Source organism: Austrofundulus limnaeus, unplaced genomic scaffold (assembly GCF_001266775.1).
Source record: "Austrofundulus limnaeus strain Quisiro unplaced genomic scaffold, Austrofundulus_limnaeus-1.0 Scaffold38, whole genome shotgun sequence".
NCBI lineage: Eukaryota > Metazoa > Chordata > Actinopteri > Cyprinodontiformes > Rivulidae > Austrofundulus > Austrofundulus limnaeus.
In genome coordinates, this window is record NW_013952440.1 from 328,459 (window position 1) to 340,901 (window position 12,443).

General features: G+C 38.8%; 3 protein-coding genes across 5 annotated transcripts in view; all 3 read right to left on the reverse strand.

Annotated features, from left to right (window-relative positions):
• arhgdia (Rho GDP dissociation inhibitor (GDI) alpha) overlaps positions 1-3,902 on the reverse strand; it is a 15,952-nt gene extending 12,050 nt beyond the window's left edge. Inside the window, exon 1 of the mRNA XM_014006893.1 lies at positions 3,817-3,902. The gene's annotated coding sequence lies outside the window, so the exon portion shown is untranslated. The remainder of the gene's footprint in view (positions 1-3,816) is intronic.
• Positions 3,903-6,535: 2,633 nt separating this feature from the next.
• On the reverse strand, positions 6,536-10,220 carry alyref (Aly/REF export factor). Its single transcript, XM_014006894.1, has 6 exons — positions 9,879-10,220; positions 7,992-8,156; positions 7,763-7,910; positions 7,326-7,383; positions 7,053-7,230; positions 6,536-6,965 (listed from the first exon to the last, which is right to left on the reverse strand). Exons 1-6 carry the CDS (start codon positions 10,116-10,118, stop codon positions 6,951-6,953), a joined length of 804 nt encoding a protein of 267 aa, XP_013862348.1. The 5' UTR covers positions 10,119-10,220; the 3' UTR covers positions 6,536-6,950.
• Positions 10,221-10,755: 535 nt separating this feature from the next.
• mcrip1 (MAPK regulated corepressor interacting protein 1) overlaps positions 10,756-12,443 on the reverse strand; it is a 4,108-nt gene continuing 2,420 nt past the window's right edge. For all 3 annotated transcript variants that reach the window (XM_014006898.1, XM_014006897.1, XM_014006896.1), the window contains 2 exons: positions 11,691-11,795; positions 10,756-11,577 (listed from right to left, as the gene is read on the reverse strand). In XM_014006898.1, coding sequence (XP_013862352.1) covers positions 11,513-11,577; positions 11,691-11,795 — 170 coding nt within the window. In that variant the 3' untranslated portion in view covers positions 10,756-11,512. The remainder of the gene's footprint in view (positions 11,578-11,690; positions 11,796-12,443) is intronic.

The window sequence follows — 12,443 nt, forward strand, 5'->3', positions numbered from 1 at the left end:
TGCCCCATCACCTGACTTACTGGTTTGGATGCTTTGGCTGTGGTTATTTGGTGTTTTGTTATGTGTATGTAGTGAGTGCAAGCGGGGTTCAACGTCCCCTGGTTTTTGTATCTCTTTCCCTATTTGTGTTGGGTATCGTTGGGGCCCTGATTCACACCTTTTTCTCACAGGGGGCTGAGTCATATTTGCAATAAAGTATTGTAGGAGGAGGACAACTGGACATGAAGGCTCCACCTCTGTTTAATGGACGGTTTTTCTTCACAAAAATGGCTTCCTTTACTCCTCTCTCAAACCAAAGTTCCTCTCTATCAAGAATGAGAACATCTTCATCCCTGAAAGAGTGACYGCTGGCCTGTAGATGAATGTAAACTGCAGAGTCCTGACCTGATGATGTAGCTCGTCTGTGCTGGCTCATTCTTTTGAACAGTGGCTGTTTTGTTTCCCCAATGTATAACTGATCCCTCTGCATGCAATTTCCCTCTGGGGTCGACCAAATTTATTTTTGAATTGAATTGAATTGAATCACAGTCCTCCTGACACTTAACAGCATATACTATATTACTCTGTTTTTGCTGGGGAACTGGATCTTTGGGGTGAACTAATCTTTGTCATAATGTGTTTTGGGGTTTGAAAGCCACTGGGACATCATGTTTAGAGAATAAACGTCTCAGTTTCTCTGAAACTCCCGCCACATATGGAATGACGACTGGTTTGGGTCTGGGTTTAGGGTCATCATTTTCATCTGGTTGTTGGCTGGAATCCTGTTTGGGTTTCTTGTCTGCTTTCAGAAAAGCCCAGTCAGGATAACCACACTCCTCCAGGGCCTGTCTTGTGTGTGACTTCTCTTTTTCCCTGGCTCCTGTGTTTGTAGGGACACTGTTTGCTCTGTGGTACAGAGTTCTGATGACTCCTAACTTGTGTTCCAGTAGGTGATGGAAATCAAAACGCAAATGCTGGTCTGTATGGGTGGGTTTGTGATACGTCGGTTTCCAACCAMCCTCCATCCGAAAATAATGCTATTCATAACAACAACAATAATAATAACAATAATAATAATAATAACAATAATAATAATAAAATAAATACAAAAGTGCATTGAAGTAAAGGGCATAAATAGAAAATGTGAAGCATTGATTTAATTCTCTGAACATGGACTTGTTTCAAAACAGTAAAGAGGTTATTCTGTCAAAATTAAACACAGAAATGGCTCCCAGGCAAATTTCCCTCCAGTTAAACCAGAGACGTTTTGACAATAAAAAAAATGAAGTTACCTTGTTCAGCTTTTAATTTACAACCTGATTTACTTGAACATAGAACAAAGCTCATATTGAACTTTATAGACAATAACAGGACATGACTGCAGCTCAACTTAAAAGAACTGAGAAACCAGAGCTGCTTTGATCCTCTCTGGTCTCTGAGCCCTGTAGGCTCTCAGTCAACACCAAGTGGGACTGAGACCTTTGGACTTGTCCTTTTTTTATCCACCCAGTGCCTCTCCACTTACATTTCCTGGTCAAGCTTCTGTACAGGAAGCTCATCAGGAAAAAAATGTTCTTAAAAAAATTATGTGTACATATTTCTGTAATGAAACATTTTTCATCATAATAATCAAGCAGGAATTTCAGATATTAATCAAATCTGTAAAAAAAAAAARAGAGAATCAAATAACTTGATTCATGTGGCTATGAATCTGAAATCAAGCAAGGATGTCTTGCTTAAGGTTGGGGCTGCATCTATGCCATTTTGTCTGTCAAGAAATTACTGCAAACTTCCTTTTTCATGTGTGCATGCAATGATTCACATCCTTTAGCATGCTAAACCACACCACTGCAGAGAAAAGCTCAACTCACCCTCTTAATGTTAACCCAAAAAAAAGGTAGTGTGCACAACTCCAATACAAAAAAGAAGAAAGAGTAAAGGGTGCCCGGTTCTGAGGAATCACAAAAATGGGATAACCAGCACTCCAAAAAAATAGAAATATGTTTTAATAAGGGCAGAAAACATGACCTGTTTCGGCTACATGCCATCGTCAGCTTGTACAAGCCGAAAGCATGTTCTGTTTTCTGCCCTTATTAAATTTTTTGGAGTGCTGGTTATCCCATTTTTGCAACTCAAAAAGCTAAACCAAGGCAACTCATTTGAAAAAAAAAATGCCATAAAATCTAAAGACTCAGCACATTACTGTAACAGTAAATACAGTCTTGATGGAAATACAGAAGAAAAACGAACCAAAAGCTTTGAGGAGGAAGTGTTGCAGCAGAGGCTCAGATTTGATGCAACATGGAGGAAGTTAACAGAATTAGAAGAGGAGGTGAAGACAAAAACTGAGATGTACGAAAAGGCTTTGGTGTCGTGGGCATCTGCGATGAGGATCAGAAATGAGTCAAGCGACAGAAATGTGAGCGCGATGAAGACGCAATAAACGCATCGATCCCAGGAAAGATGCGGTGAAAATGGGAACGGGAAAGTGAAGGCGCCAGCTGAAGACATCCAGTTTGCTTTATCGCTCACTCCTCTCAAGAGGTAACGAAGACAAGAAGAGGATGAGGAAGACCATGCTCTGGCTGACAGGAAACACTCCTTTGCTGTGCTCAGAGGGGGCAGGCATGGATTACTATCATACCTGCATGCATTCCTCTCTGAGATAAGACRGGTCACCATCACAAGTGTCGAAAGGCAACCTAAAGAATGATGCACTTTGATGGGAAAGGATGACTAAAATTCATTACATTTGTAAAACTACAGATAATACAAACCGGTTAAAACAAAATCTACTACGAGAACCTTTTATTTATGCCATTTGTTCTGACCTTTGCACTCTTTACTAAGAACTGCAGAGATCCTTATTTTGTTTTAAATTTTTCCTCCCTAAACCTGTCAGCTCATAGCAAAGAGAGAGAGAGAGAGAGAGGAAAAAAAAGCTAAATGAGACATCCGGTCCTGCAAGCTTGCACATTTTCAATCTGAGGAGGAAGCTAAAAAGAAAAAAAAAGTTTTGAACAAACATTTATAAACATTCACAAGAACAAAAACAGATTTTTCCGGAACATTTTTCTCACACACAGGAAAGAGAAAAATGGTGATTCACAGGAAGCTCATGCTAGTTGTTTAATCTGAAACAYGTTGCTTTATTCTATTTAGTTAAAAGTCGGATAAAAGCCATTTAGTTTGATCAAATGCTGCATGTGCACCTCACAAAGAGAACCTCAATAATAAAGAAAAAAAAAAAAAAGCAAAATGGAGGCTGGTTTTTAGCTGTGAGCTGACTCAAATTAGAGAAGTTCCAGGAAGTGTTAGGAAATGTTCCTCGTACCACGTTACCCCAAGAACGAATGCATTTTATAACAGGGGACAAATTAAACAACGCAATCGAAATTTAGATAGTTTAGTTAGTTTACCAAATATATATACATATTGTTCAGTTTTATGCATGTTTTTTTTTATTATCGTTCTCTAACACGCCTTCCCGAGCAGGTCTGACCGAGCTCCACACCCGGAAATCCACCACTGACAACCACTTTTACACTTCTCATTCAGGGAGGACAACTTTTTAACTTCCTAATAAATTTAAAGGTTATCCTTTGAACTATTAATGCTTCAACGACATGGTTTTAGTCAAATAAGAAAGCTAATCGCTCACCATGAAAGTTGCTGTTTAGGTAAAGTAGTTCCCTATCGGAAGTTCACGTTAGTCAATTTGGCCAATTTTTCTTTTGCATTTGAAAAGTTTACTTACAGCAGCTCAAACATACATGCGTTAAAAGAAGCAATTTAAAGAACCTCCTTAAGGTTTTATGTTTTATCAGTAAGTCTTACCGTTTCACTTTAGCTTGGCTGGGACAGTGAACGGGTGTGAAGTGAAGCCGAAGCGGATGAAAAAGTAGAACAAGCGAATGCTTATATCCGGTTTAATGACCTTCAAAATAAAAGCAGTATTGAACGAGAATTTTAAACCCCGACAAGAAAAACTTTTAATTTGATGTTTYCCCCCCCTTTTACTTTTTACTGTCAAAAAATTGTCATTGTTTTGGTATTGATCCTGCAAACATAAAATAAATGTAAAAACAAAACAAAAAAATCAAAACCCTTATCTTTTAATTTGACCTCCCCTTTTATTTTCAAACATTTGTCATATTATTTTGGTAATAGTCATGTACGTATATATTTAATATAAAACTACTCGTATATGTTTTGACCTACCTGACATTTTTAAAGTTTGAAGATTTGTCTTTGTAGGCTGAAACTTACAACAAAGACATTTAACAAACTAGATAATAGATCTAGACTTCTGTGAATTAACAACAGGTAGCAAATGTTAAAATATTATTTAATTAATTAATGTGAGATWCATCACAGATTACAATATATAAAAGACATAAAAGCCTAAAGAAAATGTAAACAGAGTATTTATTCTGCAGGGTACAGGTGTACTAGACTTGTGTTGAGTGTTGTTTCGTCTACAAGAATCGGGTCAGACCAGCCATAAACATCACTACTTTAAGTGTAATYTAGTTTGAATATAGCGTTCTTACGACCACCAACACGCAGTAGCTTTATGGTGCCGCGTTTTATATAGGTATTAATGGTTGTACAACGCGGACACTTCCGAGAACATGGAGTGATACGCTTTAATTGTGGAAACCCGACCGGAAGCGGCACTTCAGCAGTTTTTTCAGAAAATATACCGGAAAAAGTGCCGTGAGTCTCGCGGGTAAAAACAGAACCGCCTTTTCAAGACCCAGTGTTGCCAGGTGTACGATAATTATCGTATTTGTACCATAATTTTGCCCTCTGTACGATCAATAATCCCAAAAAACCCATAATGTACGATAATTTGACCGCTCCAATGTGTGACGTAATTGACCCGATACGCTGCTCGCTGACATGAGAGGTGGCGGGTTGTGGAACACAGCGTTGCTGATTTAGCGACTTCCTCGCTATATTTACAGACTTTTCAGACCCTCTAGAGACTGTTATTCAGAAAAGTGACTAGTGAAAATCTAGCGACTGTTTTTCTGGTGTTATTGAGACTTTGAGAGACTCTGCCGTGAACACATTTCTCCATTGTGCTGCTGAGAGCTCCTCCTCCCCGGTCCCAGAGCACCGACAGGAGGCTTCTTCACRCTGCGTCTCTCCCTGCTGCAGGTAGAGACGAGACATCCATCCTATCCAGATATGAAATGAATACTGCTGCTGCGACTGATCCATGATGGGATGTTAATAAAAACATTTCTATGGCTAAAAATAGATCCCTTTGCTGGTCCCTAGCCAACAGAAAGGAGGGTTAGAGCTGTGACAGTAAAATAAAATATATATATTAATCTATATATATTTTAAAAAAAGGAGAAACAGAAGAAACTTTAGTTTTTGTTCTCTTGACAAACTACTGCCTCTAAAGAGAAGGCTGGCTGCCACGATGCAGTCACCAATGTTTTTATTTTATTTTACTTTTTTACCCTATTAAAACTCTGCTGCTTAGGCTACCAGCTGGTCAAAGAATCAAATGTCCAATGTGACACAAAAAGGATGATTCATATATTGAGTTGAATGTAGAATCTGTCTCTGAAATAGTTATGAAAGTGTTTATTTATGTAGTTTAAAATATGTTTAACGACATGCAAATACACCAGAATGCAGGAAACAGCAACTACTTCATTCAAACTTTTCTGGGGGAGAACACCCCCTCCCACGTTGGGGTTCTGATGGAAACTAGTAGCAGCAAAGATAAATATAAATAGTACTTATGTGAAAGACACAATAACTGTAAAATCAAAAAGAAAACATGTGACTGAGAAGGTGAGGGGTATAAGCAACATTTACATTTAATAAACATCCAGAAGCTATTTAAAATATAAAAAAAAATTAAAAAAAATTGGAGGCTTACTGATTACATTTGCTCAGTATGCTCAGTTTATTTGTTGACTAATCAAAAGTACAATAAACCACAATGATTTGTTCTTTTCTTGATTTCATTTTAACTTTGCCTATAATTTACATTTTATTCTAGTCATTTTATCTAACATTTCTTTTTATATGCAGCATTTCCCCAGACTCCATGTTTTGTTCTTGTTTACAATAAAGCTTTTGTAAAAATAAAAAAAAACACACCCAACAATGCTTTTAACTTTATTATAAACAAAATAATGTGCAGTTTGTTGAATACAGAGCAAATTGTGAGCTGAGCAGGATGTATTTGTAAATTTGAGCCTCTCTAGAATTTAACTTGGGTGTGTACGATAATTTTGAGCTGCTGATACGATAATTCAACATTTCCCATCTGGCAACACTGTCAAGACCGGAAATTTGATTTCTCTTTGTTTTCCTTAGCTTTGAAGAAACCTGAGGCATTTAGCTGAACAACTGCTTGCAGGAACTAACTTAAAATGTACTCTAGTATTTTGGACGTAGTACTCAACTACGTGACCAGTTAATTCGGACATCAGGGAAAAAAATAATACAGGACATCTAGTGACATTGCTGAGGTAATACCCTTAAAAGCAGCATTATAAAAACTGCACAAGTACTCTAACTAATTTGTGTGTTTATGTTCATATTTATTCATGTCTTTACATATATGCATACATTTATGCATTTCATTTTTTATAGACATACTTGAGATGAAGTTAAAAACCATTCTCAAGTCATCATCAACAACCAGGTAAACATATTGCAACAAATGTTAAAACAATACAGGAGTTTTGGTTAATGAGTACTGCAGGTTTTATTACAAGTATCATTAACTACAGGGCAACTGGGAAACAACCTACAGGCAAAACCATTTTGAAAAAAAAAAAAATACTGGTAAAAAACACTTTGGAGTATTTAAAAGAAGAGGATTGAACGTCAAATCACATCAGAAGACAGACAAATGTAAAATATTCTGCACATCTGTAACAACCACACACTTCTGCGCAGACAAGAAGGGATGACAACTAGTAAGAACTTTATTTTTAGCTGGTGTCCATCTGCAAAAAAAACAAAAAGGAAAATTAGACAGCTGCCATAAAAACGACTGGTTACTTGTCATGTACTGTGCGAACAGAGGAACATACTCTGGCATTGTAGGCGTCTAACTGGGCATCAAGTTCTTCTGCTGACAGCTGTTTTGCACCACCGCCAGTGTTGCCGCCGCGACCGCCTCGTCCCCTTCCCCGAAATGGACCACTTCCTCTCGAACCTCGCATGCCTCTAAAACCACGATTACTGACCGAACCTCTACCCCTGTTCAGCCTGAAGGGAAAAAAATAAAATAAAATAAAAATCACTACCCATGAAATTTCTTGTTGCACTTGTTAAATATACAGAAAATACAAATGTTTGCTTACATGGGTCGCCTCTGTGTGTCAATTTGTGACGTGACGAGCTGTATATTCATGGGCCGCCCTGGAGAGACAGAGAAGAACCTCAACAGGCAGAAAATGCACGGCACAAATTTTTCTCTAGACACAGGACCACTTTTTGAATATAAAAGGGACAAATGCACTATGAATTTGTTTTAAGCATACTCAGGCTGGCTAAATGAGTTAGAATGAGTACAGGCTGCAGGTTTTATTTCTAATACTTTTAATGTTCTTTGAAATAGACCATTTGTCTTTGCAGGGAAATCCCTTAAAATAATGTTTGATGACACCGTGAAGTTTGGAGATKAATAAACCTATTAATATACAATACACCTAAGTTTAGGCTAATGATAACAAATCTTAGAATGGTGGCATTAACATCGGGTAAAGTACAAAATCTGCAACTCTTTTCTAAACATTACCATCCAGTGGGATGCCGTTGTATTGTTTCATGGCCTTAAGAGCATCTGCCTTCCGTTCAAAATGCACATCTGCTGTCCCCAAACTTCTTCCTGATCGGTCGTAATGAACGGCAGCTTTCTTCAGAGTTCCAAATTCAGCAAAAAGTTCCTTTAAGAAGAAACAAAATAAATAAGTTTAAAACAGCAAAACCATCATAACAAAACAAACCTTGAGCTATAATTTAAATACCTGAATGTCTGCRTCGGACACACCGAAGTCCAGATTGGAGACGAGGAGCTTCCCTCCGGTTTCCACACCAGCCCCTCCTCCGCCGCCGCCCCCAGCAGCACCATTGAAGCCGCTGAAGCCGTTGTCAAACATGTCATGCTGCCACTTATCTGGGATCTGTTTAGGCTGCAACAGACGAGAGAGAGCGCACCTGCTGACTTCAGGATCCCCATGCCTCTGTCAATCACAGAGTCCACACGGCTGGGTGTTGGGGCAAGCAGGGGGCTCCATTTCCAATAGTCAGGGTGCTCAGCTCCCTCAAGAGGGTCCCCCACCCCCAACGTTCCCTGCCCACCCCATCACAACAAGCAAGTGAATCGGCTCAGACAGAGGGACACATAAGACAAACTCACAATCAAGGCGACATGGATCTTTACTAACATGCAGCTCAAGTTCTTTTTTTTTCTTTCTTTTTTAAACTGGATATTCAGGGAATTTTTAAAAAGGTACACCCGCAGGTTTATTTTATTTGTATGTGACAAACATTGAAAAGCCCCCCCAAACTGTTTAAATAAAATGGTTCTGAAACCATTGGTTCCCAAAGCTGAAGTCAGGACCATACTGTAGGTCCAGAACGACCAAGATTAGTTTTCAGACACAAGAACTAAAAGGCATTCTTGGCCTTTACTGTAGAGGTAAAAAGCAGCACTCCAGATCAAAAACAATGCAGATTCTGCTGACATTACTCGTTTAACTGGTTCATCTACAATATTTGTTGTTGCAAATCTTTCTCACCACTGTTGTGTGTTTCAGCTTCTTARAAGTTTGGGAACCATTGGTCTAAATCACAGTACACATTTCTTTTTAACAAACAGGTCAAATTATTCTAATTAAGCAAAACAGGAAAAAGTAGGACTGGGCTAATTTGTTATTGACAAGTTGAACTGATCAAAAAAAGCTTAAAAGTGCAAAAAAAATTTCTTACTTGAACCTCAAGCATATTTAACTCCAAGTAGATTTAAGAGACCATGTCTATGAAATAACTACCAAATTAAAAAAAAACAAAACAAGTTGAATTCTTTACTAAGACCCACCCAGAAACTTCAGACCAAACCTGAAAAACTCCCCAGGCTAGCTACCAAAAATTGCCCATTGTTCTCTTGCCATCTGCGCCTCCCTCCAGAAATGCTCCTCGGACACTCAGGGGGCTCCCCGTCTGAAGCAGCGGCACATCCGACGTTGGACCGTGCATCCCAGACCCCAGGAGAGTTCTTTGCCAAACCACGAAACGGGGTTTGGTGAAGTAGGGGGACAAGTCCATATGATGTAGGGGGCGAGGAGGGGGGGTGAAAAGGCCAGATATCCCCTCTGTATGAGCGTGGGTTATGTGAGCGTCCATTTTGAGACCACGCCATTTTGACTGGTCTGAGGCTTTGTTTGACTTCTCTAGCAACTCGCTCACGCTTAAAAAAAAAGGTGAAGAATTGCTTTCACACAACTATCAGAGGGGTTGAAAGTCCACTTTTCCATCCTCAAGTAACAGGCAACATGGTTGATAACACATCAAACAGGCCTGAAGAAACCCGCCARCCACTCCCCGAACAAAGGCCGCCTGGTCGCTGCTCACACGGGGACTTGGACAAAATACTCTGCTCCCATACTCAGTGAAAACACATGAAACTTTCGATGAAGTGGTTGCCTCTCATCATCAATTTGGGCTGAAGATCTCTTACTGACCCTTCCTTCACGGGAACTGACAAAATTATGGTGCTGGATTCAAAATGGCGCTGGCTAATAGCCGCTCTCCAACGAACTCTTCTTGAAATTCGATGAATTTAACACATTTTGGATTGTGGGAGAAGGGACACATATGAATACATTTCACTGCTTACTCCTACATTCTCATACCCTGCTGTAAGGTGTCGGTCTGCTTCTAGCGCGGCTCATGTTCTGTCGATTCCTCATGGGGCCGGATCCGCCGCCTCGGCCTCCAAATCCTCCGCTGCCGCCTCCAAGACGCCCGGCGCCTCCACTACCACGGGCGCCTGGGCCTCCGCGGCCTCGGCCTCTTCCTCCGCGGCCTCCGCCTCTCTGCTGCCTGTTCTGTTTGATAATGTCGTCTAGAGACATATCCATCTTATCGGTCATCGTTCTGCCCCAATAATACTAAACTGTGAACAAAACAAGAAAATTTATGCCCTAGACTTAATCGGTCCCTCTCCCTGTCCTTTCAGCTCAATGCTTTCAGCACCAACAATGGCTAAACAAAAAAAGCAACAGTAGTAGTTCGTGACGCAAACTACCTTACGTAATACGTCATTACGTTGTACGTATAAATAAGACAACAGCGACTTCTGCTGTCAAATATAGGCTTTGCACTATGAAACTGACRTCTACTTCGACCCCATAGATGGATCATTTAGAGGTGAAAAATTAAATCAATAATTAAATTAATAAATATTTTTAAAGTAAATATTCTAAATATTTGGATTTAAACTTTCACATGGTTCTGTACAAAAAAATCAAGTTGGTGTGGGGATAAACCTTTTTAGAGTARGAATGCTTTGACGAATATGAATAGTTTCATGAATTTACAAAATATGTGAATGAAAGCAAAACCTAAATCCATGTAAAATTGTATAAAACCACCAGTCTAACAGCATTTATTTCCCAAACTTACCAAAAACTTGCAGTTTTGTTTTAGCTGTTCCTACAGTCTTCTATTGTGCTGTAAATCACACAACTCTCTAAATACATGCTATTTGCTATTAAAGAATTTACCTTGTGTAACACATTTATTGCTTTATTTCCATTCTTTGACGAGTAAATCAAAAAGTGATGCAGCTTTAGATTGTTATTAACAATGTTCCAAAACCAAAAACATATTGTAAAAGTCTTTTATTCAACATTTTGTGTCAAGGCTTTAAGGATAGGGGTTAACCAAGGGCTGCATCCTTTCATTCTCTAGGCAATAAAGTCCACCAAGGGCAAAAAAATATAACAAAAACAAAACAACAACAAAAAAAAGTAATAAAAATGGTGGCCTGTATTGTATTTTGGCTTCCAAAACTTTCCTAATTGTTTGTGTCCAATGTGACTGCTCAATAACAACTATGACTTAGCAATTTACTTACAAACAAACAAGTCAGCCCTTTTACAATTGTCTCAAAAGTCATTTAAGTAGTACTACTCTTTTGTTTAAGACTTCAGTCTTCTGTGTCCCATTGGGCCTCAGTTTGTGCCTCAGCAACAGATCAATCAGTCCCATTCATACTAAGTATGTAATATGTAGACTTTGATAGCCTCTGAGAACAAAAAATAAAAAAAAAATAAAAAAAGGAGGAGTATTTGTGCCCCTTGAATTTCCAGTTGTTTTTATCCTTCTTAGTTGGAGAGGGTAAAAAAAAGATAGGGGTTGCTATGGTCCATAGTAGAGAAATGAGATTCTGCATTATTTTCCTGGCTGTAACAGAGCAGATAAATGAAAAGTTCTTAAGGATAATGGATGGAGAAAAAAAGTGATGAGTGCATCACAGGAAACACTAAGATTTTTTGGAGTCCTGTGTGTTGCGCTTTTTGAGGTCACTCAGGTCCACTGGTGTGAAAGCTGCGAGCGTTAGAAAGAAAAGAAAAGTTATTTCTGGTCCATACTCAGCTAAACTACAGTAATCCTTACATTCAAAGGAAATGTATTAATTAATGATGTAGAGTAGAACTTACAATGTAGGTTAGGATTCGGGTTCTTCTCCACATACTCCTGTGGTCCACGGTCGTTACGTTCACTATTTTGTGTTGATCTGATATCTCTGAGCACACACTGCCAGGCTGTAACAGAATAAACATCATGTTGGTTACATGTATAAAGCATAGCTCAGGAAATGTTTTACTRCCTCCAACTTAACTGATTCTAACCTGCAGCTATATCTGCTGCTGACCCAGAGACATATCAGAGCAACTAAAACCTGATTTAAACTTCATGAGAAGTGACAATGAGCAAAAACAAACAAACAAACAAACAAACAAACAAACAAACAAACAAACAAACAAACAAACAAACAAGATAAAATCACCATCATAAATTTTCACACAAACCAAACAATTTTATTTTTGTATTTCAAAAAAAGGACAACCTTTAGACATAACATCTGCAGAGGTTTTGACTGGAGTTGCATTTACGAGCTGTGGATAAGGTTTTCAGTTTGATTAAAAAAATTACAAACTGAAATCGTACAGTAGCTTCTATTTTGTTTTACTGCTTTATTTGAAATCGGTACCAAATCTCAAACCAGGGCCTCGAGTATTGGACAGGGAGTGCCAGCTGAAAAGGAAAACTGGTTCCAGGACATTTTGTTTGTCCTTCAAAGGACATCTACACTCACCGGCCACTTTATTAGGTACACCTGTCCAACTGCTCGTTTACACTTAATTTCTAATCAGCCAATCACATGGCGGCAACTCAGTGCATTTAGGCAT